At 47.3% G+C, this 26,106-nt stretch overlaps 2 protein-coding genes across 3 annotated transcripts in view; one reads left to right on the top strand and one right to left on the bottom strand.

Moving 5' to 3' along the window:
- The window catches only part of ADAM8 (ADAM metallopeptidase domain 8), a 99,969-nt gene extending 98,422 nt beyond the window's left edge, over positions 1 to 1,547 (top strand). Inside the window, exon 26 of one of the 2 annotated variants that reach the window (XM_048858423.2) lies at positions 157 to 1,547. In XM_048858423.2, coding sequence (XP_048714380.1) covers positions 157 to 207 — 51 coding nt within the window. In that variant the 3' untranslated portion in view covers positions 208 to 1,547. The remainder of the gene's footprint in view (positions 1 to 156) is intronic. The other variant, XM_048858424.2, reaches the window with a different exon arrangement.
- Positions 1,548 to 3,071: 1,524 nt separating this feature from the next.
- LOC125640185 (erlin-1-like) overlaps positions 3,072 to 26,106 on the bottom strand; it is a 58,271-nt gene continuing 35,236 nt past the window's right edge. Inside the window, 9 exon segments of the mRNA XM_048858429.2 lie at positions 3,072 to 7,676; positions 7,678 to 7,815; positions 8,082 to 8,161; positions 8,549 to 8,638; positions 9,882 to 9,973; positions 12,575 to 12,633; positions 15,496 to 15,569; positions 18,718 to 18,843; positions 21,301 to 21,362. Coding sequence (XP_048714386.1) covers positions 7,404 to 7,676; positions 7,678 to 7,815; positions 8,082 to 8,161; positions 8,549 to 8,638; positions 9,882 to 9,973; positions 12,575 to 12,633; positions 15,496 to 15,569; positions 18,718 to 18,843; positions 21,301 to 21,362 — 994 coding nt within the window. The 3' untranslated portion in view covers positions 3,072 to 7,403.

The following is a 26,106-nucleotide window of genomic DNA, read 5'->3' on the forward strand; positions in this document are numbered from 1 at the left end:
TTGTTTTATAGTGATTGAGCTGTTCCTCCCCTTCCTGTGCCAGTGAGGGCACTGGGCTGGGCCAATGTGCCACGGTCATTCAGTCACTGCCAGGGTGGCTTTAGCAGCGTCCCAGGACCCAGCCCCTCTCATGGCTCCTCTCTTTCTGTTTTCCAGCAGGCTGCTTCCTTGAAGGTGGCACTGAAGCCTCCAGCTTCACGGAGATGACCCAGACTGTGGCAGCTGGGACAGCAAGGCGTGGCTGGCTCCAGTGTTTCTCTAGAATGATTGAGCATTTCTGCTTCTTGCTTAATGGTACTCGACTCGCTTAGCAGAGTCTTCCTTCAAGGTCTTGAGTGTTTACATGAAATGCTTGACTCAGCTGTGCCTTAACACAGATGCTGTGGCTGCACAATACAGCAGGGCTGGCCAGCAATGGCTGCTTGGAGGCCAGGGGGGGCTCACACCAGCAGATGTAGGGAAACGTTCTCAGGTTTTTACTAGTGAAAGGGCAAGGCCTTCCCAAAAGTACAAATGAGGGACACTTCTCTCACTGCAGAGCCCCCCCTCCCCATGCAGGCATGGGGGGGTGGGGGGAGCAGCTCAGGGGACCGTTCCTATTTCCATGCCATGCATGATCTGTCGCAATGAGCCCAGCAGATCATTGTGTCATGGCAACGCACTGCCAAGACCACCCATCCTAGCATGGACCATGTCAGCTAGATTGAGGGGACTAACCCCAGCATTGCAAGCTGGCAGCTGTAATCTCTGCCCACTGCATCCCCCCATGCTGCCGCCTGGAATTATGTTGTTGCTTTCAGGTGCTGGACATAGCAAACGTGCCCCGCCCCTGCGGGTGATCCAATTCGGCAGTCAGGGTGGGGTTGTGGAAGGCCATTCCAGCAATGGCCTCTTAGGTAACAGCTGGAACCTTAGCATGTTTTTGCCCTGCCCCTAGTGCCTGAATCCAGCCAAATGGTTTTGCTGACAGTGACACATCCAGGAGCCTGGGCTGGCTCCCCAGCCCTCCATAGGGCCTCTCCTTATAGGCAAAACAACTGTGACAAGCTGCCAGCCCAATTCCCTCAATGTCTCAAGTGTCAGCTCCTACTATCCGCAGCACAGACCCTCTTATGGCACTTTCTAGCCCTTCCAAAGCATGTCAGGATGAACTGGGACTCCTGGCTGGAGCTGGCGTTCGGGATGTTCCTGGATTTGGGCAGGCAGTAGCCGCTCTCTCCCCAGCACAGATTTCCAAAGCTGCTGGCTGTGCCCTGCGTAGGCATGACCAGCTACTGCCAATGCAGGAGCCAGTGCTGTACGGTGCCTGGCAGGTAGCAGCCAGGACCCCAGAATCTACTGCAGTAACTTGATGCCACAGTAATACATGCTGCGCTGAGCAAACAGCCCTACTCACCCAGAGCACATCACAGTCAGCTGGTGTTGGGTTATTCTGTTGGCAGCCAATGTATTTTGTCATTTAAATTATTGTCTGAGTTATGGTCTGTCTGAAGGGCAAGTCACAGATGGGTTGTTTTTTTTTAATCATGATAATTTATAACCTTTAATGTGACCTTTTCACTCAGCGTGGTGTTAAATCTGATGCTGCTCAGTTTGATATGAGTTGAATCAAAGGCATTGGTAAGAGTCAAAGCTGCAGGCCAGCTTGGTGCAGGGTTTCTAGATGCTGGCTGGGGGAAGGGTTGAACAGTGACTGCTAAGGGAAGGAGGTAGGACTCTCCTGATCCCTTGCAGCCCTGTATGTGTCTTTGGAGAGCTTGGGGCACAGATCCAGCCCCTAGTCTTTGTCTCGATCATGGTCTGAGGGCTTTAGTCTAAACTCACATTGTACTTTAGAGGACTGCTGTCCTGGGGCCCAACCCTGACTTCATGGGGGCCACAGGGCAGGAGAGGGTATCCACACACAGAGTTGCTTAGCACTTTAGCAGCAGCAGCTACCATGCAGAGGTAAATCAGCTCATACAATGGCTCTCCCCTCCATCGGTTACTGACAGTTAGAGGAAAGCTGCTGCTCTGAACCCACCTGCAACGGAGCAGATTCTTCACTTGTCCAGCAGCCCAGGGTTGGCCTGTGCTCACAGGAGGAAGGTTGCATCTCTCCCTTCAGTACACAGATATTTAAGCTTCTAACTTCATCTGGTTTCTATGGAAGGCAGGGGAGCCTAAATGTCTTTGTTGAATGCAGTATAGCTGCTCCATTTTTCAGCAGTGAGAAAGCAGTGCAGATAGTACATCTCTGCCCCCATCAATGGATGTGGCCCTCTGCTGTCCTGAACTGAACAAAACAAGTTTGGTTTTTCATCAGCCATAAAATGGACTTGGCCTGAACAGGAGGGAAGGGATTGAGGCTGCTCTCCTACAACTTAGCCTTAACCCCTTTTGCAGTTCCCCTGACCCAAGGAGACAGGAGAGGCTAAGCTCCTGGCACCCTTGTTACCTTGACACCAGTGACAAGGAGGGCCCCACGCTGGCCACCGTTGCTGTGGAGCAGGGTTATGTTACTCCAATTTGATGCAAGAAAGCCCAGGGACAGTGGGTTAGGGGGTCTGTCTCCTTGCCCTGGTGCATGTACAGGGCACATTACCCTGGAGCTGTGGGAGGATGGATGCATGTGACTGCATGGCAGGTAATGATTCTCCATCTGGCCATCACTGCTCCACCCTCCTGGATCCCACCAGTGGTGAGTGCTAGGTCTGCAGAAGCCCTGGGCTTGGGAAATCTTTCCCTCTGAGAACCTCAGCCCCCAACCATGAGCAGATCTTGCTTTAGAGCCCTAAACAGCAGAGCCCCCACAACAGCCTCTAGCTGCAGCAGGAGAGCAGGGGCTGAAGGTAGGTGTTAGGCTATACAGGTTCTGTGTACCCTCCAAGACACTTGGAGTATTTCCAGTAGGGAAACCTAGACAGGACAGGAAATGGAGGTGGTTGATCTGTTTATACTGGGCTGGGTCCTCCCCTGAGTTTGCAGAGGGTGAGACTACAGTTGCCTGCCTTCACATGAATCTGATGGAGACCTAGTAAGAGGCAGCCTAGTCCCAACGCAGGCAGGATGAGGGCAAGGTAGCCACCGAATACATGGTATCAAAATAATTTTATTCTTATCCAAAAAATTTAACATTTTGCCATATAAATGAATTTTTAAAAAAGTAAATTCCATAGAAACTTGTCCAGGCCCCAAGGCCCCCCCCACCCTCAGACACAATCCAGCAGCTCATGGAGGGAAAGTTGTTTGCTATCTCAAAACTTGGACACTTCTAAATTCATTTTCAAACAGGTAAATTCCAGACCATGAGCCTTGTGAGAATTCAAACTAATGCACAAGTGACCAACACTGATCAAACCAACTGTCTCACTTATGACCAGCATGTCATGGACAGTATTTTAGAGTAGGTAAAAGTGATCAGAATGTGGACCCTAAAATGTTGGTTAGGAAAACAGGCGACTTCTGTCTAGTGCAGGAAGCACTGATCAAATATTGCCAAAGGACTGTGAACCCTTAGGAACATCCTCAAGCATTCCTTAAAGAGAAATGTACAAAAAGCAAATCACACCAAGCAAGGGAGAGTGAGCATCTGACATATATATTCCAAGCCAGATAAAGAGCACATCTAACACCAAGCTGTACAGGCCAAGTCCAGCCTGCAGCACCCTCCTTGGCAGCAGACTGAGGCCACAAGTGAACAGAAGTTTGGGAGGATCATTACTGCCCAAGGAGCACCTCCCCTCTTGCAGAGAAGGAGCTGTTTTCTGTATGCACCCTGAATCTAGCATCACCCACTGGCTGTAGAGCCAGCCATTGCAGTTTTGTGCGCTGTTGCCTGCCTCCTGGAGCTGGAGGAGTGGTCTGCTCTTACAGCAATACATAGGTCTTGTACACCCAGGCACCCGAGAGAGTACAGGGCTTGTCCCCATCCCCGACCCATCAGGCATCCCTTAGACACTAAGCTCCCACTCATCCTCAGTCAGTGAGACCACTAGTGGGCACAGAACCCTGCTTATAGCAGACTTTCAAACAGCTGGAGCAGATGCTTTTTCAGTCATAGTTTGTACTTGTGACCATGCTCTCCTGCTGTAGTGCAGGCCCTCCCAGGAATGCAGACTGGTGTAGCCCACAGCCAGGCAACTGGACAGCTCAGAACTTGGACTAGAGCACAGAGACCTTGAAAGCAGGTACTTGGCATATGGCTGGAGGACTGACACACATCAGCTAATAGCTTGGTGCTTAACAGCATGGGGAAATGGGAGGCACAGAGACTAATTCCCTGGGGACAGAGGCACAGATGTCAACCAGTCTAACTTCCTGCTAGCCAGCAGTCTTGGCAGAGCAAAGAGCCAGAGCCACCCAGTGTGCTGTGGCTGCTGGTCATTACAGCAGAGGGCTCAGGCCCATCTCACCTAGCAGACCTTCAACCACAGAGCAGGTGAGTTCTCCCTGGCCAGGATGCAGATTCAGAGGCTGCTACTTCAAACTCTGATAAGTCCATGGGGCCACAGGCTGCTTGGCAATGCCTGGCTTCTCTCCACAAGATGGTGGAACCGCCAGGGGGCTGTCAGTAGGACTGTGCCATTCAGCTCAGCATGGAGCCATGAGCATGTAGACTCCAGTTCTGGTGGATGAGCCTGCTCTTCTCCCACCTTATCACAGTGGGGCAAGGAGGCAATGGCACTTTGGTAAGGTTCGTCTGTCCTCACCCCAGAAGCTGCAGGAGTGCACAAACTCCCAATCAAGAAGTGCCATCTCTGCTGCTGCCTGGCTCCAGGAGGCTGTATGGCATTTTAATCCTCAGGTGCCTAATCGTTCCTTGGTTCCCACCTTAGTGGGGCTCTAAGAGACTGGCAAACAAATGCTGACAGCCCAATGCACAGGGAGTCACAGGGCCTTCCCTTCCTATGGGCACTAGCTTGAAAGTATCTGGACAAGAGAATACTCTGGCTGCAGCAACTAAATGTGCACCCCAAACAGCCAACAGCAAAGTGGATGCAGAGCAACAGGTCTGTAAAGCACACTGTATTCATGCTGGGACACCTCCTCCAAGAGATACGCTGCACTCTGGCTGAACACAGTAAAGGCAGAAATGCTGCAGAAAGGGCAGTGGGTTGAGAACAATAGCTCCAGTAAGAACCACAGGGCTCATGCTGCAAAGTAGAAAGGGGGCATTCTGTTCCCCAGGGGAGCGAGGCAGCACAAGGACTCCCCAAGGAAGGGCAGCACAGGAGCAATGCTTAGGAGAGAACAGCCATTTGGGCACATGAGATCTACAGACACGAGGAACAGAAATGGCAGAAGCAAAGCTGCAAGCCTCAGGCCCGGTCCACACACAAATTGTAGCCCACTGACAGTAAGACAGAGTAGACCAGCTGCCTGAGCATGGCCACAATTATACCCGGACAAAAGAGGTTGGGGCTGTATTGCTAGTCCTGCAGAGGAAGAGGAACCTTCACAGCAGTGTAACAGCACGCACTCGAGGGCTCACACTCATTTAACTATTTCAACCAGGGAACCCCCTGAGTAAAATAGTTAAATCGGCACAAAAATCAGTGTGTGTGGGCCAGTCCTGGTGAGAGCCCTGGCCTCCTGAGTGAGCGCATCAGCAGGTGCTAAGGCAGGTTCAGGTTTTTAAACCTTGAACTGAATACTTCAGAGAACAAGGTAAATTATTAGCATTCAGGAAAAAATACAGAGCACATTCCCCAGACAAGCCCCCAGTCCAGCCCCAGCTCCACACTCCCTGCAACATCAACTGCAGGGCAAAATGCAGGTGCTCAGCGTTTCCAAGAAGCACCCACAGGGCTGAGTGGGCTAGTGCAGCCCGTGGAGCCGGAGGGTGGGACGAGCACATAGACTCCAATTCTGGTGGATGAGGCTGCTCTTTTCCCACCTTAGCAGAGTGGGGGTCAGGGCCAGATGGGAGGCAAGACATTCTGGAACCAATCCCAGTGATCTAAACCCCACCCCAGGACTTAAAAGGGAGCATCTACACAACAGTATGTGAAATACCACCTGAACAGTGGCCCTACCCTTAGAGGAGGGGAGGAGACTACACCAAACACAGCTCCTGTAGGAATTCCCCCCACCCTAGGATAGTGGGTCAAGGGACAGACAGCAGAGGGGGGCTTCCTTCCTGTGCCACGAGCAGGGAAGCATCCCAAGCAGCAGCACCACTCAGTTGAGGACATTACGGATGGTCAAAAATGCTAACAGGCAATGGGTTGGGCAATGGGAGCTGTTCACACTGAGCACCTGCTCTCTGGGGAAGCGACAATACTTCATTCAAAAACAGAATACCCCCACATAAAATGACTCCAATCGGGAGCTGCTTCTGCAGACCTCCCACCGCAGAAGCTCAGCAGCCTGATCCCGACACCCTGGGGCAGAGCTGCAGAAGTGGTGGAGCAAGACTGAGCTGAAGCAGCAGGTTGAGCCCATTCCCTGCTTGGAGGCAGAACGAACACTGGGCCACCCCAGCACTGGAGAGGTGGGCAGCAAGACAGCCAACTGAGTCCCTCATGCATGGCATGGCGGGCGGGGGAAGGGAGACGACTTTGACCCAGACCTGGGAGCACCGATTCCTACGTCCTCCATCTGCACTTGCTCTCCTCCCTTTGTCTGCCAGATGCAGAGAGGCAGCAGCCCTCCCAGGGCAAGGAGGCAAAGCTAACTGAAAGGAGGCTGGGGGGGGCCTGGCAGAGGCATCTGTGGTCAGGGCAGGTTTCACAAGTCTGCCCCTTGCCCTCAGTACCTGGCACCATATGCTGCCTGCTCCTCAGTCCGCATCTTTGGAGGGGAGGAGACAGAGCCATACAGCACCGAAGAGCAGAACACGATCTTCATTGCACGTAGGGCAGCTAAGGAGACAGGCAGCCCAGGTAGCACAGCATTACCATTATAGACTAGTGCCAAGTTCAAAGCAGTTAGTGTTGCTATCTACAGAAAGGATTAGAACTATATGGTTCCTATTTAAAAAAAAAAATCTACTTGCCACCAAGCCCATCCGAGCAGGACCTCTGGCATCTAGGGAGCTGAGCAGGTGTGCACAGTGAGGCACGACGCAGATGAAAGTCGGTAGCATTTTACAAGAAGAAATTAAGTTTACATCTAGATGAGCGACAGGCCTCAGAGCAGCATGAGGGAGGTTAACGAGTCAGTCCAGCCTCAGGGCGTGGGCAGCAAAACGACCACGCTTTCCATCCCACTCACCCAGCGCCCTCGAGGGCCCCTAGGCCAAACCTCCTTCCACAAAGGTAATGCAGAACACAGGCCTTCTAAACAACTGCACCTCCTGCAGAAGGCTCCCTGGCTTCTGTCCTTTAATATTCCAGTATAGGCAGGTTTAAGTACAGGATTGTCCCTCATTCGGAAGCACCAGCTCAAACAGGGAGTGAGAAAAGGGAAAGGAAGAGCCCTCAACACAGTTGTTGCTTAAAGAAATCAATCCAATTGTCACATCTGTGTAGAAAGAGGCTGCGTGTGCTGCGTCCGCCCCACTGGGGCATGGCAGAGAGCAGACAGCGCCCCTGTAGCACACCAGGGAGGACACTGGTCTGCACGACGCAGCCGCTTCCTCCAGAGCTTGCTGAAGCTTTTCCACCTCTTGCATCAGCCTGTGCTCTCTGGTTTTTTGAGGTGGCTTCCCCCAGAGAGTGCAGGATCCTCCTTTGAAAGGAGGCTGGCTTCTGGCACGGTCCTCATAGCCACGTGTTTGAAGGTGCAGGAATCCAAAAACATGCTGGGGATGCTGTTACCAAAATACAGCTTGCTGTTGGCAGCAATGGCCTGATACTTCTTCAGCTCCAGATACGCTGGCGTGAGTTTCAGCTATACAGAGTGAGAGAGCACATCCCATAAGAGGCAACATTCTCATGCAGACATCACTGGATTTATCCCCACAGGTCCTCTCTCACCCAGCAACAGGGGTTTGTGGTCGACATTTAAATCCCTGCGCCAGAAAACTGGATTGATATCAGATAAATTAAACATTCCCATATCACTTGCCATTTGGAGCCCTCCCCTTCCTCAGCGGAGTGAAGAGACTAAGCAAGTCTACGCTTTGGGTCACTTTGTTCCAAAAGCACTCCCCATACCTTGTTAGAGTCAGCCATTTTCTGAGCCGTGTAATATTCTGCATCAGCTTTTGTTCTCTCTCTTGCTAGCAAAACAGCATCTAACAGCAAGAGAAAGTCAAATAGAAAAGAGCATTAGAACTGAAATAGCAACATTACTACAAGCCCTCTGGGACTGTGATGTAAGGAGATCACTGGCTATGCCTGGTCACAGCCAGGCTGAGCAACACACATGTGCAGGCACTGAAGACCTGGTGGAAAACACTCAGGGAGAATTTACCCTCAGTTAAGAGCTACAGTTGTGTGAGGTTTATTATTTGCATTGTGATAGCACCATGGATCCCCGGGTTTCTCCTCCACCCATAGTTACTGGAGGTGCGGGGAGGGTGCCTCTGGGAGACCTTGTGCTAACAGCTAGCGGGGCAGGGGGAGGGGGAGCGAAGAGAGAAAGAAGAGAGGAGAAATGTCACTACTCAAGCTCCAGTTACCTTCAATCTCAGAAATTCTCTTCTCTGTTTCCTTCTCCATAACCTTCTGTCGATAATGAATCTTGGCCACCTCAGCCGCCTTCTCAGCTTCTGCAATTACAAACTGCAGCTCAGACAATGCTCGCTCAAGCACCTATGGCCACAGCATGTGGACAATAGTTTTGAATGGACTGCACTGGATATTATTGCTGATAAGAGGCTCAGTACCAGGCTATCCCTACAGCTCACTTCTTCCATCCCCTCAAGGTGCTTCAAAAATTAACAGTTACAGCTGGGTGGCACGATCAGGAAACACAACAGTGATGGGTTCTAGCACTGCAGTAACTCAGCCACCTTTCACACAGGTGGTGCTACCAGTAAATTATGCCCTACAAACTTCCTTGGTGTGGAGACAATCAGCCTGCAGAGCTCAGCCACTTTCACCAGGACAGCTTGTGATTCCAGTCCACAGGACTGATCTGGCTTACAAGTGTCCCCAGTGCAGTATGCAGCTCCATCCTGAATGCCCTTACAATGTACTGAAAACAAACCGTTTAGTGATGTGATGCACACATCTTGGGTAGAAGCCAAACTACTAAGAATTTCTCTTCAAAAGGAACATCTCTAAAGTTCTAAGCAGCTTCCAAGGGAGGGATGTTGAGAACTCTAGTGAGCTTCTAAGCCCCTATCCTGCACCACAATGTAGCACTTTACAAGGGGGAATCATTCATGGAAGTGGCATGTGCTCCCTGAACTAGAGTTGGACAGGACCACTGGGGCTGCTCTCCATTCCTTTCCAAAAGGGCCATGACCCCCAGGAGTAGGCTTTAAAACCCCTCTGAAAGACGGCCCCTCCATCAGCACAGCATCCCTAACACCACATGGGGGACTGGGGTCAGCACAACACAAACTGTTGACATGACAAGAGAGAATAAAACTGCCGAAGTTAAAACACACAGCTTCATAGCATAATGTGCTTCTGCACCATGTGCCCACTGGGCAATTACAGGCCCCACTGCATCACTGAATGGTCAGAAGCAGCATCACCACAAAAACTGGTAGCCACCAACTGCTGCAGGGTGCAATGCGGCCTTGTGATGAGGTGCTCAGAGATCTGCTGTCCCCAGTGAGGGAGTCAGTGCTGATTCAGAGGGAGGAGCCTCATCTACTGAATCATCAGCTGCACGATTTATCCTGAATGTCTCCCACCTGACTAGCGACCTAGCCTGTTCCTGCTTGGCTAGGGACAGCAGACTGTCCAAAGGGCTTGGCTGGGATGTTCTGTCCATGTTCAGATGAAATCTGAAGATACTAGTCCTTGGCATACTTGTGTGTCAATGACTCTTCAACATACCTATGAGAGCCTTCTTCCTCTCAGTCTCCGCCTCCTTCTCCACAACCTTTTGCTTCTGTGCTACTACGAGCAGTTTGGTCTTTTCAGCCTCCCTGCACCACAAAAGAGTTTGCAAGTGAGCTTTCAGGGTGTAGATTTAGAACAAACACAGCCAGCAATGTCACCATCCCAAAAGAGAGCAGTTGAGTGCAGGTGGGAGAGACACGGAGTGGCAGGTACAGAACAATCAGAGACAGCACACAGACAAGCATGCTTGGTGAATATAGGGTGAACTGAAGGTTTACTTGTTAAAAACTCCAGTAAATTGACTGTAGAATAGGAGCAGCTCGCTTGTCTATTTGGGATTTTGCTTTTGCTCCTGGGTTTTTTCGTGCTGCACTTAACTGGTGGTTGCTGTGTCACCACAGGCTGCCCTTGGAGTCCAATGTGTAAATCTCTTAATATCATTTAACTCAGAATCCAGTTAGCGGGATTTACTCCACGAGACATAACTGGAAGCCAGCTGACTGCTTGAGCAAAGGGGAGGTTAACCGAGCCCTCCCTGAGGCTCTGCCCAGTACAAGCTTAGAAGGAGGAGTTACTGTTTTAAAGATGGCCCTGAATGGTCCTTTGCACATGGGAGCCTCGTTACATGGAAGCACTAAATTCATGAAAGGGGTGGAGTGCAGAAATACCTGCCCTCTGCACCTGCAATGATCTAGGGCTTCAGCCAGAAGAGTCCGACACCGTATCCTGCATGAGAAAGTCTTGCTGCCCATCCTGAACCAAACGGCAAGGGTGGCTTGTAATTGACATGACTTATGGGTGGGGTTGCTAGGAAGTGTATCCTAGACCACTGCAAGCTTTATGGATCAAAGACCTGCACCTAGAAACAGGCAGCCAGTACCTGGGACAAGGCACAGAGCTTACACAAACAAGTACTCCACTCAAAAGACAAGCTACTGCATTCTGCATTAGCTAGAGCACCCCACTGCTTTTCCGGGACAGCTCCAAGATAGAGCACACTGCAGTGACAGAGCCTCTGGGCCAGAAGGGTCAGTTACCCTGGAAAAGATGCTTGCATCTGTGCCACCATTGTCATCTGGGAAGCCAAACAGCCAAGGCTCCCTAACAACCCCAAGACTAAACCGTGTCCTGACAACAAGGCAACAACACCCCTTCAGCAGAGGGTACTCTCTATTCCTGGTTCCAGATGTGAACCCGGGCAAATCAGCATCATATCCACGTGACCAAGCGGAGCCAAAGCCAGTTAGCTCCCTTCCAAGGTAACCTGCTTCAACTCTCCACTCCACTATTCTATCCAAAAGACAGCATGCTACCCTGTGCGAGGACCTACAATGTCTGTCCTTTGCATTCTGGTGCTCTCTGCTAGCTGTGGTAGATGTAATTAACAACCGGCCCAAGCACCGAGTATATTCCTGCTAACACGAGCGAAGGAAATGGAAGAGCTTTCATTATTTGCAGAGGCACATGAAAGGGAAGAGAAGTTCAAAATGCTAGAGATCTGAGAAGGGCACAAACAGACTGGTTAAGAACAAAGCAGCTGAGCCAGAATATTAAAATAGGATTTAGACTCAGGAACTTCACCATGCACTGAACTTCTCCTGACCCCAAACATCTCTTGCAGATGCACATAAGGTGTCTACCCGTGAGCTAAGCTGCATCCACAGGGCACAGACGGCTACTCTGGCTGTCTGAGGGACCTCCATACAACGCTCTTACTGGAGTTCGGGGGAGTGACACAGAAAACCTGATGAGCCTAGAGGACAAGAGATCTGTGGCCAATTAAGGAGCTTCTCTTAAGGGGAGGCCAAGCAGTCCTCTGCTTCAAAGGATGGTGGTTAGAACACAGGATTCACAGGATGGGCCCTGGAGTTTTAAGAAGGGGGCAGAGATGGACCCAGGGGAAGATCAAGTTCCAGGGCTGACTATTGGGACTCCTCTAAAGGTGTTTACACTAAACATTCAGGCAAGCTATCATCTCATTCATTGATTCAGAGCCCCAGACTGCCCTCACCACAAGCTTGCTGCTCTCTGAGGATACTGAGGATCCCTGTGACACAGGAAGGCAAAAAAGCCAGTTCAAATTTCATCTCCACGTGAAATTGGGGAGGGGGAATCTATCTCCTCAGAAGAACAGGAGAGAAGGGTGAGAGAAGAGCCCCACTTTGCTGCACTTGAGTCCTTGACAATCTCCATTTACATCCGAGCCAGTGGCCAATTCGGCCTTTCCTTCCACCAGGGAAGGGACACTCACAAAGCATGCTCAATAGATACAGCGTTCAGCACACTACTGCAGTGAGATAGTGACCTTACAGAAGAGCCCTGTCTAATTCAATACATATGAAACCATTAGAGCTTTGCTGAGATGAGTTCTGCTACTCATGGATAGGGAAGGAGATCCTTCCGTGAGTGTCTCTGCTCGCTCCCAGCAGGAGTTGAATTCTAGCAACAGAAGATGGTAAGAGGAAGAGCCGCCTCCTCCTCTAGTCAATTCCATGGAATTTCTCCACTAACATACAATGAGGAATAAGAAGCGTGGACCCCTCTATGGGGTCCTGGGCACCAACTGCAGTGGCTGTGAAGGGGCCCACCACTCCCCCTGATAGGACATTCTGGAACTATTACACACCCTAGTTGGTGTGAGCAGCATGAACCTGCTAAACAATGGGATCTGCTGCGCAAGTACTCACATTAGTTCGAAGTTTCTTCGGATGGCTTCTGGGATTTTGGGCTTTGTAACACGCACAGCCTGAAAAAGAAGCCAAAGGGCATTTAAAAACAGACTCTACAATTAGAACTGCACAGCTGGGAAACCACCTGCAAGAAACGCAACTTATTCTGCTAAAATAACCTGATCCAGGCAGTGCCATCTAGTAGAGAAAGCTCTAAATCTCATACCAGCAGAACTTAGACATTGGACATCACTATGTGAGGTTAAGAAAGTGACTTACAGGTTGGTGGTTCCATTCAGCTTCTCTGTTCCTGTCCTACAAGAAGTTGTCACTGAGAATAGAACATCTCCACCGATGAGGTCACTCTGAAAAGGTCACCCCCTTTGAACCTCTCCACTGTCTCCCTGTTTCGCTGCCTCTTTTTGAGCTGCCCTCATACATACAACTTCCTCCATACTCTGGTCTGCCACGCCATCCTGGTCTCCTCATTGCATTCCCTCTTCAGAACTCCCCTCCCCAACAAAGCCAACTGGAAGGGAGTCGGCAACATTCACATGTGTAACTTTTATCCTTCAGAAAAACCCAAAAGAGCAGGACAGTGTGATTGTACACAGGCAGCTCTCCAAGAACAGTTACTAGAAAGTAATGTTTCTCTCCTTTAAGGGCCTCTGTGCATTCCTCTTGTGGGCGATTAGCAAGCAGAGCTCCACCAGATCCTTAGCTAAATATGGATGACAGCACAGCTCTCCCAGACTTGGCACTGGAGCATGGTGCTAAATCTGAGACTAGCATCTGATGAAAGTGTGCACCGAACTCCAAGTTGCTGCTGTGCAAGTCTCCAGCAGGGAAACTTGCCTAAGGCAGATCGCTGCTGCTGTGGTGGCTCTCATGAAGTGGGTATTGAAACCAGGGGGTACTAGTTCCCTAGCTAAGATGTATGAATGTTCTAGTCATCTCCTAACCCAGTGCAAGAGTCTGTTCAACAATGTGTTCCTCCATGGCATCTCTCCTTATATGCAACAAATAACCTACTGCATTTTCTAAAGGATTTGGTCTTTTCCAGATAACAGAACACCCTCTTTACATCTGTATGGATACAGAGTTGCCCTTGGATGGGAATGAGGCCTGGGGAAGAATATAGGGAGGGAAATGCATTGAGATAGGACAGACCATCCTAGGCATGAAGCTGGAATGGGGCCTCATGGTGAACCACAGTGTAAGGCGGAGTGGCCATCAAAACAGAGAGCTCGCTCCCCTGCCTAGCACATGTAATTTCAGCCTAGAAAGCTACAAGCCATTGTACATAAAGGGCTCTATTAAAAATCCTGATGCAACCTTAGCCAAGTGAGCACATGGCTTCAGTGACACAGGATACAGAATGCTGGGCAAGTTGCACAGTAAGGAACATTATACCAGAGACTTCAAAATGCAATGCTATTCTGAGACGGGACTGAAAATGCCAGGCAGGACTCAAGATGAAGTGTGCTTAGTTTACAAGTTAAACAATGTGGCTTCCTGCAAACTCAGTTTGGGCTCAGTCAAGCTGGCTGCCTTCCAATTCCTAACAAGTGACAAAGATCTGGCAGGCTGAGAGCTATCCTCAGTTGTCTTCAATAGGATAGCACATGTCTGAGGACAGGATTTAGTTCTGCAATTTAAATTCAGTTAATGGTGACCTGCAAAGAACTTTTAAAACTGTGCTTGTGCCCTTTTTTGCTCTTTTTGATGGATACAGAGGGTTTGAAAAAGAGCTGGTTTTTAAACTTAAAGAAGGTTTTTCCCCGCTTGTTTTTTACCTTAAAAATATCAGGCCTGTTAAATCTGGATGGCTTAGGTGGTTAGGAAAGGCAAGGCCTCAGGGCTCTTCCAAAGTTGATTGTGACATGATGCTTACCACAATCTGTCACTGTCTACAGGGACTGTGCAATTGCAAAGACAAGCTGTGAGGTGGAAGGATGTTTTTTGTGAGCTCTTCACACCCGATGGAAGGACTGAGGCCATAGATTTTTTAATATAGGCTCCCTCCACTCAAAATATTAATTGAGCAAGTTAAATTTGGTAACAAAAACAAGCAAAGTAGAAGGAGTCTGACCCTTCCCGCTGACTCAGCTTTCACTTGTTTAATTCTTGTGATGGGGTACCAGAATGGGGGCCTCTCAAGTGACTGCTCACAGGTTCTTCAGCCATCACAAAGAGTCTCACAGCCTAGATGGAACCTGATTTCTAATGTAAAATGCAAGCAGAAAAAAGTCTTTTGGAAACAACCTCCCTCTGTACACATGACACAGAAGAGGAACAAGCCCAATTTTCTCCTGTTCAAGTTACCTTTAACAAGTGTGCTGATGAGTAGGCTGGGACAGACTCCCGCTCACACTCTCAGAGCTGGGTTGGCTCTGCAGGGATGACAGAAATAGTAAAAACTTATTTTTGTCACTAATATGTTTGCAGATGTAACTAATACATGCAGATCTGTGCAGAAAGAAGGGACCACTTCTCTCTCTTTCACATAGTCTCTCTTTTCTGACCATAATGACAAGTTTTCCATGGAAAAAAGGGCAACATCTAAGTCCTAAATGGGTTTTGCGAAAAGCTGAGGTGGCTAGAATGGCCAGATCTTTGCAAATCGGCTGAGACAGAATGCTTCTATGCAGAAGCATGCTGGGGAAGCTGACCGTGGAATTACAACATTTTTCTGCTAGATGCGGCTGCACACTTCAATGCAATACATGTAATCACATTGAAGGGTGCACAGAAGTGGTGGCAGTTGGCATGGGGAACAAGAAGATGTTCCTCGCAGAGAGCAGACAAATTGGCATGTGCCCAGTACTTAATTGAAAGCCATATGAAACATGGAGGCAGGAAACCATTTCCATCCCTTTTCAACTGTAATCTTTATGGGAGTGAAATATAGAAGAGTTTCCCGTTAGGAAAGAGCCTACCTGGATGGTGAGACCTGGCGCCATGACATTCAGCTCTTTTTGCAGGGCCAGCTTCAGGTTCTCATCAATCTGATCTGTGTTCAAGGAACAAGAGAGATTCAGCAACACTGCAGCCTGCACTGTAAAATTTAGCATTCTCCCTGGCTAACGTGCATGTAGTGATTAGTGTCAATACAGCGCTCAGCAGGGAGGTCCATCCAGACAGTACAAAATAAGGATAAAGAACTTTGCAAAACCCTGCAATATGCTGCCCGCCTCCTGATTCCACAGTGCTGTGTGTGAACTTGGGATCATGGGCATACTATTGCCAGCCCAATGCCTGGCCTGCTGCACCATACGGACACCAGCTGCTGTGGCAGTGGGAGCTCTATATGTATGCTTTTGGGAGATAACCTCTATGTTTAGTTTGATGCTGAATGTCCCTCTCACCTGCTGTTCTCTGGGACATTCAGCATGGAGTTTTAAAGGACACAGTAAGAAATGCCTGCATCCGTCGACAGCTCACTGGAAACCCTGTTCCCCCTCATCTCTCCAGGAGGAGACCTTGACACTGGTTAAGGCTGGTTGCTTCCAGGCTGGCTCCCCCACTAGCAAACTCACTGCAGCCAGTGCTGATGGGAGACGCAACACAACAACTGTTCTATTCAATGCCACAGCAGGAAATACCATGTGGAACTTAGGGCACAAGCCTGCCCTCCACCATCCCTTGCCACACTGACTCCAATGCCAGTTTGATGCTTTGTCCTTAAATCTGCAAGGCCCTGGAGAGATCAGGACCCACCTACAGCACAATCTACTTCTCCATCCACCACCCCTCCAATACAGCTATGCTTTTTGGGAAGAGTGCAGTTAATGAGGTCTAGGATGAAGCACTGGAGCTGGAAATAAAGTCTTTGTCAAGGATGCCATGCTGTGGATCAAGCTACCAGGGAAGTAAGATTGAGCCAAAGCCTGGCCATCTTTGGAGCACTCTACAACACTCCTTCTCCCCGGCTTGTTACAGCTTTACTGCCTGATCTGATAACGGGGGCCCATGCACATCAGTACAGAGGCAAAGGGAAGCCTTTGTGGATGAACGATGCCCATCCCCATCTGCGCTTGGAAATCAATCATTCCCCAGGACACTCCTCCTTTGGAATTAGCCAATTTCCAAAAGGTTAAAGATAATCTGCAAATAGCATTAGGAAGATTCTCTCTACCATGGATATTTATTGAGCCCACCCAGCCTTACCATATCTGTGCTGTACACAGCAATTTACATTCAGACTCAAGTCCTAATCCAACCGGTTTTCCCATGCCAGGAACCCCCTTTGCCCTGCTCTTCCAAAATCAACCATCCCCCAGATGCTGCTTCGTAAACTCTGCCCTGATTGGGGTACTAGTAGAGGATGGGTAACATGCATCTAGAAGTTGGGTGTCAAGCCAAGACATGACACACCAACACATGCCACTTGTGACAAGAAGGGGGGGCGGGGGAGGAGACACGACGACAAAGGATCTCATTTGGGAGTCAGGAGCAGAGGAGAGGTGTCAGGGTTCCTTCCCCACTCTGAATATGTGGGGCAAGGGAGGAGGAAATATTAGCGGGATGGTGAATAATAGAGAATATTATATAAATCAATGGTGTGGCCTCGTGCGGACACTGTATAGCACTGGTCACCCCTCATCTCCAAGAAGATGCTACAGAACTAGAGGGGTTTCACAGATGAGTGCAAGAGTGATCAAGGGCCCAGAAAAAGACTCTTGTATGAAGAAAGATTGCAAAGACTGGGACTGGGACTGTTACTTTGAAAAGGAGACCAATAAGAGGGGGTGTCAAACATACAGCTAAGGGCAGCATAAAATCCCTCCTTTGCCTGTAAAGGGTTAAGAAGCTCAGATAGCTGGTGTCAGGGTTCCTTCCCCACTCTGAACTCTAGGGTACAGATGTGGAGACCCGCATGCAAGACCCCCAAGCTTATTCTTACCAGCTTAGGTTAAAAACTTCCCCAAGGTACACACTTCGCCTTGGCCTTGAACAGTATGCTGCCACCACCAAGCGTTTTAAACAAAGAACAGGGAAAGAGACCACTTGGAGACGTCTTCCCCCAAAATATCCCCCCAAGCCCAACACCACTTTCCTGGGGAAGGCTTGACAATAATTCTTACCAATTTGTACAGGTGAACACAGACCCAAACCCTTGGATCTTAAGAACAATGAAAAAGCAATCAGGATCTTAAAAGAAGAATTTTAATTAAAGAAAAGGTAAAAGAATCACCTCTGTAAAGTCAGGATGGAAAATACTTTACAAGGTATTCAGATTCAAAATACAGAGGATCCCCCTCTGGGCAAAACCTTAAAGTTTCAGAAAACAGGAATAAACCTCCCTCTTAACACAGGGAAAATTCACATAAAACAAAAGATGAACTAATCCGCCTTGCCTGGCTTACCTATACTGGTTGCAATATTGGAGACTTGCATTAGGATGGGTTGGAGAAGATGGATTTCTGTCTGGCCTCTCTCAGTCCCAAGAGAGATCAAACATGTAAACAAAAAGCACAAAACAAAAGCCTTCCCCCCCCGCCCCACCCCACAAGATTTGAAAGTATCTTGTTCCCTTATTGGTCCTTTGGGTCAGGTGCCAGTCAGGTTAGCTGAGCTTCTTAATCCTTTACAGGTAACAGGATGTTGCCTCTGGCCAGGAGGGATTTTATAGCACTGTATACAGAAAGGTGGTTACCCTTCCCTTTATATTTATGACAAGAGGCAAAGGGACTGAAAAGAACTCCCTTCCATTTCTTCCACACAGAAATCAAAGGAGGATTCCAAGGTGGTGATGAAGACTCATTTAGCAATGGTGCAAGGGTCTGAGCAATGTGTGACATTCCAAACTTCTGTTTCCAGGAGCCTCCTTTTGTTGCAGTGGTGACAGGTTATGACCACTTACACAGGCTTTGTTTGATCTTATATCCAAAGTTCAGTTCTGGGCTAACAGCTACTGTTATCCCCATAAACCCACAATATGACATCACATGAACAATGAAACAACCTGCATTGATAAGGACTTAGAATAATTGTAGTGAACTGTGCCTTCTCAAGGAGGCTGTTCTTGTTGGTGATCTCAGCACAACCCTGGCTTCCTGACGGACACTTGTGAATGGAGACAATTGTGGGCAGAGGCATAGCTGGCTACTGAATTACACTTTCATTTGTTGTATACTCCCTGGTCCCCACATACTTACCAAACAGCTCAATGTACACTTCCTGGAGGGTATGGGCACTGCAGAACTGATTCAGCTCATGGTGAATTTTATTGAAGATCAGGGTCTTATCGTAGTCTGCAGTGTAGTTCTTCACAACATCGAACACTGAGGAAAGAGAGTTACCACCGGGCAACACAACAATGCTTTTCAGTCTACATGGCCATTCTAACAGCCCTAGCACTCTCACAAGGTAAGATCCCCTCAATTCTAGATTGTCCAAACTAAACCTAGAAGAGTAGGATAATTATGCACAAATAAGAATATTGCACAGCCCTGCTTTATGGTCTGCAACAAACAAAACAGGGAAGTCTGCTATGAGCCATATACAGGAACAGACAGTGCTGAATACAGAATACAGGCCTAGTAGATGCTGTGACTCCCCGACACCTGAGCAGGTGTTTCTTTCTCAATGCTGCAGTAACGCTAGTTCCCAGCGTTATGTTTCCCTGCTTTGAAGGGAAAAAAGCCAGAGGCTGTTCCACATGCTGCAGCGGCAGGGATTTCACTTTCCTGTTCCACAACTGGTGACCCGGTGGAGCAACAGAAGCCTTAGGCCAAGCCTGCTGCCTTCACAAGCTACTCCACCTTGCTCAAAAACTTGTAAACTTTACCAGCTTTTGAGTAGCTGAGCTTATTGCATTTGCTTGGTTCTGCAGTTTTTGCCCCCCAAACTAAGCAAACTAAGTTCTTCTGAATGTGGGCTCTTTGCAAACCAAGCTTGCCATTTCGAAGTCCAAATGATTTTAAGATCAAGAGGCAGTCAATCTCTTTACAGTTTGTTTGCACCTGCTCATTCACCTTCGGACAACCCGTGCCTGGAAAATTCCAGTCTAGGGGAGTGTGGAAACATGGGGTTAGAATCAGATTCTCTGGTGAGGGGAGCCATAACAGCATCAGGATAAGGAGAATGGAAGTGGTATTGCCAGCCTATGCTATAGCTGCTGTAGGATGGCTGCTCTGATGTAGTAAAGATATTCAGATTTTGCTTTTCTACTTTTGCCCCTATTCTAATTGTCTGGAGCAACCTGATGTGAGCAATGCCCATTTTTGTCCTGCTATCTGGAAAAATCAGGTAGGCAATTCCTGCAATGCTCAGGTTTAATGCACTCCCCTGAGGGACAAAGGCTACAAACACAGCTGTCAGCCTGAGAGTGAGGCCCAAGCCAAGAGTAACTAGTTTATAAAACAGGAGATAAAGAGGATGCTGCTCCCAAGAAAGGAAAGTCCCCTCAGCTGTTCACATCCCTATTTAACAACACATGCAGTAACTTCACTAGCTCTGCAGTCTCTCAAAAACAGGCACCATTTTGTCTGTTCACTTATAAAGTCCGTTACAGTAATGTTAATAGTCGACATAGCAAATAAATGCAAGCAATAAGGTTAGAGCACCACTGTGCCTACATGACTGCCCATCTTCTGCAAGACCCCCATATTTCAAGGCAAGACCTGCACAGAGCTACACTCTATGAAGCTCTCTGCACTTCTCCAGCACCTTATAAACATTAACCATGGCATCTCCCAGCCACCCTGCAAGATAGGGCAGCCTCATTCTACCCATGCTATTGGTGGCCTACAGAGGCCAAAGGGAGGCAGGGACTTGGCACAAAGTCACACAGGAAGCCTGTGTTAGCACCAAAAGAGAACCTGGTTCTCCTGGCCCCAAATCCAGGGCCTTAAGCACAAAGCCATCCTTCTTCATGGTTTCCTGGCCTTTGCTGGATGCTAGGCTACTTGAAGAAAGGCTTTAAAAAGATCAAACAGTTGGAGATGCTCATTGCAGGGTCACTTTTGTAAGTGCTCTAGAATGGGACAAGTCTAGTAGGTGGGTACTGTGTTCGAGTCACCAGGGTACTAAGGCAATGACGCCTCAATCATGTGCCTCAGGTGGATCCAGAGAAGCTCAGCCCAAACAGAGTGACACATGAGAGAAGCAGAAACAGCAGGATGAGACAGCACTCGAGTGCTGAACACCCTGTTGACAGCTTGGCATCAGTGCTTTTCTCTTCTGGGCTCAATTATTTTTAACCAGGGCACCTTCCAAGTAGTCTAGGGCATTCACAAGAAGGACTATCTAGGAATTGAGCTGGATTTGGACTCTATGGGCCACATTTCCAAGTGGTTGACACCCACAATTGGAGCCAGTTTTCCAAAAAAGCCCAGCTCCCACTGGCAGATAAATAAGTTGCCAGATTTTCAAACGGCTCAGTACATGAGGAGTGTATTCAGTGCTGAAGTGTTCTGAAAACAAGGCTTTCCCTGTCTGAGCATGGGGTGGGAGCAGATGCAAGTCTTCAGCACAGATTAGTGAATCTCAGGTAGAACTAGATAAAACAGCCTAGTCAAAAGGCAAAATCCATACCACAGAAGGGAGGCCACGTGTATCCCACCCTCTCACCCAGGAGTGTTCACTACAACCTTTTTACAAGTGCTTTGACCAGTCCAGTTTTAGATGTCCCACATAGTGGGACTTCCTCCTCTTCCCTAGGGAGACTATTCCATTGCACCAACAGACATACATGGTCAGGTACAATATTGCTTGATGAAACAGAAAAGAGTAAATACCTGCATATGGTGCTAACATATTCACAACTTCTATTCGGTCAATGTAGATCATAACCCCACCACTATAAAAAAAAAAAGCTTTGTGAGTTACATGGACAGATATTCACAGCAGCCCCAATTCAGAGTCCAACAATCCTTCTTAGTGGAGTTTGCTGGAGATCTGTAGAGTTGACTTTTTACCCAGGACACACTGCTTTTCCATGCTGTCTTGGAGGACTGCGGATGGCAGTAAATCCCAGCTTAATATCTGGCATTTCACTCCTTCTGCGTGAATCAAAGTGAGCTCCAGGATGACCCCAGTGCATTTTCATTTTTCCCTCTGATGCCTCACTGTGTTTAGCCAGAGATGTGAATAAGAAAAGGAAAATGCCCTTGGAATGGCCATGCAACTGTTAGCACTAGGAAAAAAAAAGATACAGATGGGAGACAGACTAGGACAGAATATCTGTTGAAAGTAGAGAATTCTGTCTGCACAAGTTGCACACATTTAGTGACTCCAAACAGGCCCATACGCAAGACCATTTGCAACAAGCAGCAAGGCTGAACTGAGCTCAATAGATACCATGCCACTGCAAAAAGATTACTGTCACAACTTAAGTTACACCACACCAGACAAGACACACTGCTGACTACATTAGGGTGGTGTTATGGCTAAAGCCCAACACTAGGAGTGAAATAATGTGAACTCTATTCCCAATTCTGCTATGGCTCATGACATGACCTTGAGTAATTTGTGTTCCCTCTAATACTTTCTTGTCTCACAGTGGGCTGAGAGTCTTAATTCATTAGCATTTGAGTAGCTCCCTAAGAGCCCTTAAGGGAAGGCACCAGAAGTACAGCCTGCAGGCTTTCCCAAAAGCTGTGAAGTAGCAAACCTGCTCTGCCATGCTTCTGTTTTCCTTGCTGGGCAAGTCCTTCCCCCTCGATCCCTTCACTTTTTAATATGATTCATAACAGAAAAATCCCACCAACTAAAGCTGTATTTGTCACACAGAGAACCAGTACCATCCACTACAGAAAAGGGAAAGTTCTAAATTCTATTTTCCAACCCACATAACTTTCTCAAACACACATTCCTTTGGGGCTAGGATCTCCCATGCTTTTCTCTCAGTTCAAAGGTAATATTTGGAGGGAAAACTTTAGCAAAATGAGCTAAGCCATTATTGAATCACACAAGTATGAACACTAAACACTGATCTTGTATATTCCAAGCTGAATTTCTGTGCTCAGATAACTCAAGCATGGCTCTTACTGCAAACTTCTGACTTGGCTTGCTTTGCAGATCTCACTGAGACTTAAAAGACAAAGACAAGTTTGAAGAAAGTCAGTTCATTAGTTTGAGTTATACATTGTTACATTTGGCAATTCCACATGTGCTAATTTTTCTGTTCTTTTTAAGGATTTCCCATGTAAGGGCTCCACAATAACAGGGTCTTACGAGCACTGCAAATGAAAATGTTTCATAGCAAAGAACTGACCAGCATCATTTGGCAGGCGGGAGGGGACTAAGTTAGGTCTGTCAAGGGTGGGTGCCTGTAGGAAAGAGAACTTCTGAGTCAGAAAGTGATTAAGCATAGCCCCAACAATGAAAAACTCCTGTTTATGATATCATGGGCTCTGCTGGCTGAATTTGTGAACTCCTTGATCAACATGATCTGGATTATTTTTCTTTAAAAAAGAAAAATCAAGAAATCCTTTCATTTAATACAATACGAAGCACTCCAGAGTCAGGAAATGCAAAAAGTGTAAGTTTCTCCTGCAATTAAACTTGGCCATCTTGCACATATGTAGGCCAGAGATTTGAGGCTTTATTAGATTCAGAGATTTTCAGTTTTACACAAACACGGCTGAGTGCACTGTGGCACTGAGAGATAAGATTGCTCAACATCTTACATTATAGACCTGTTTTTAGTTGTTTATAATTTTGACAAACTTTAAGAATACAGGAATTTCCAGATGGAATCACACCTGTGGCCCATCTAGCCCAGTACCCTGGGTATGACAGTGGCCAGCATTAGCTGCTTTAGTGGAAGGTGCAAGAACCCCAAAGTAGACATATGAGGCATAATCTTCCCCCTGTGAAGGTGGTCTCATCCCTGATCATTAGAGAGAGTAGCTTAAATCTGAGGCTTTATCTCTGCTGCAATTCCTTTTTTGTAAGAATTAGTTATGGCAGCTCCAAATATTCAAATATGTTCAATCCTTTTTTCCATCTTAATTTCTTAGCCTCAACAATATCCTGTGGCAGCAAGTTCCCCTGTCTAATTATGCACTGTGTGGAAAAATATTTCCTTTTTTTTCCATGTTTCATTTAATGTCCCTTTGGTCTTATGTTAGGAGGCAGGGAGAACAAAAGTTCCCAATTTACTTTCTCTAGACCATTCATTATTTTATGCACTTTTATCACATCCCTTCTTATTCATCTGCTTTCCAAGGTAACAATCCCAATCTTTTCAAATGAGAGATTTTCCAGGCCCTTAAGCATTCTTGCTGGCCTTCTCTGAGCTCCCGCTATTTCTACCATCTTTGTTTACGATGAAGTGACCAGGTGCTGCACACAATATCCAGATTTATTTATATAATGGCATTACAACATTCTCTGCATTATTCTCCATCCCATTCCTTCTATATCCTAACATGCACAAGCACCTGCCATTGTTAGCAGCTCAGTCATTTCATACTCAAGCTTCTTCAGAACTCTTGGATGTACCATCTGGGCTTTGGTAGCTTACTGCTCTTTAAAATTACCAACTTGCCCTAGCACCTCTTCTGACACTTCAATCTCTGATAGTACGTACTTCACCTTTATCCAGCTTTAACGGTCTTGACAAACTTTTCAATCTTGCTGTCTGCCTCAGACTGAATTTATATTAAAACTTTCAAAAGAAAAATCAGCCATTTTAAAGAACAAGATTAGTGAAAAAAATGGGCAGTTCTGTCAATTATTAAAGAATATTAAACTTTTTAAACAACTCTAGCTCCTCCCTGGCTTGGAGAAGGAACCTGAAATTTGGCAGGTGGGTCATCCTGGGAGATGCTTTACCCCACGGACACCCATAGATATTTGGCCTCTGAAAATCACCCACTACAACACATGTAGTAGACCTTGTTCTTCTCTTGCTCCTTAATTTTCTAAGTATTCTAATTGCATTGGTGAGCTGCCAGCCAGTCACTTCAAAATGCGTTGTAGCCTAGGGAAATGCCTGCCCATCTACCACATGAAAATATCTTTTAGCTTAGGAGGGTGCGCACTGGCCTTGGAGCCAAGAGAGCACAAGTTCAAGTCTAACTATCTTGACAAACTTTCATCCTTGCTCTCTGCCTCAGATTGAATTTATTTTAAAACTTTCATCATCAGCCATTTTTAAAAACAAGGTTAGTAAAAACAAAATGGGCAGTTTTGTCAATTATTAAAAAGTTTAGCTTTTTAAAAAAACAACCCAAAACTTAACTCTTTCACTGCCTAGTCCTACACACTTCACAACCCTCAATACTGAACGAGGCCTCATACCTCCTACCCTGTGAGGCAAGCTAATATTCCCCCATTTTACAGACGAGGTTACAGACATTGCACAAGGTCACACTTCTAGCAGAGATAAGAATAGAATCAATGTCTCCAATATGGCAGATTTAAATCTCATCCACAACAAAGCTTGGAATTAATCTGCCAAATGTGTACTTGGCTTTGCAGTCATAACCACTGGACCTCCAGAGCCAAAAACAGAACCTATAAATCCTGATTTTCAACATTTTGTTGATGTCTAGCAAACATGTGTGTCCTCTTCCTGGGAGTGATTAGTCTGCAGAGGATAACAGCTTAGTAATACTACCAGTTATTCCTTTAGCTCAAGGGGAAGAGGTCTTTGCTGTGATCTGAAGTTCCTGCGTTCAGACCCCGCTGACAACACTGCTGGGGTCAATCTGATTCCACATAATGGAATGCGTACCCCCACACTCCCATGTGCTCCTTATAAAAATCCTAGTTCCTTTCACACCAAGAACTATGATAAAAGAATGAAAGTCAAGCACTTATAAGTTTGGAAATGCCAGAATTAAGGTTGCTTGTGCAGCCTTAATTAATCTTCCTTGTGCATATGCATTGTCACAGAGTCTTTAGTTACATGATTCCATACTGTTTTTTCCATAGAAATCTTGCTTTGGTGCTCAGGATGGAACATGCTCTGTGCATGAACCAGGGCTGGGCAGTGAATGAAGTTGTCATCTGCAGGAACCCTGCCTCATTTTATGGCAGAAGCTGGAAGGTGTGCAGTGCTTTAAATTAAATTCTCATGTTAAGTTGGAGAAGTCAAGGTCTGAGAGTTAGGAAATTCCAGTAATTAAAGGGACACTGTCAACTTTTCTTTTTCTTTTCTTTTTTTTTTAAACTTAACTGCAAAAAACAGTTTTCCTGTACGATCACCCTTCAGTTTATATGGCTGACTTACTGGAAAACTTTTATTTTAAGAAACATTGTAAAGGTTTACTGCTCTACTGCTGATGTTTAGAAGAGTCTTCTGGGTGGTCCTGAGAGCACTGTCAGACATGCTTGGCCTCTCTCTTTTCCTCTGAGTGTACACCTACCAGCTGCCTCTTCTTTTTCAGCTTTGCTGTTATTGGTTCACATTTTCCCGCAGGACTTGAGACAGAGCATGCATATGCTCTCCCTGCAGAACAGTGATCTCACTATACTAATGATGAAATAGGAATTGCAATGAGCCAACAGCTGAGTGACAATGACCCGGCACACAAGCTGTCACATGGACAGTACATACGTTGAAAATACAGGGAAAAAGTTTGTTTTGCTTA

The sequence above is a fragment of the Caretta caretta genome, chromosome 7, assembly GCF_965140235.1.
Source record: "Caretta caretta isolate rCarCar2 chromosome 7, rCarCar1.hap1, whole genome shotgun sequence".
Classification (NCBI taxonomy): Eukaryota; Metazoa; Chordata; order Testudines; family Cheloniidae; genus Caretta; species Caretta caretta.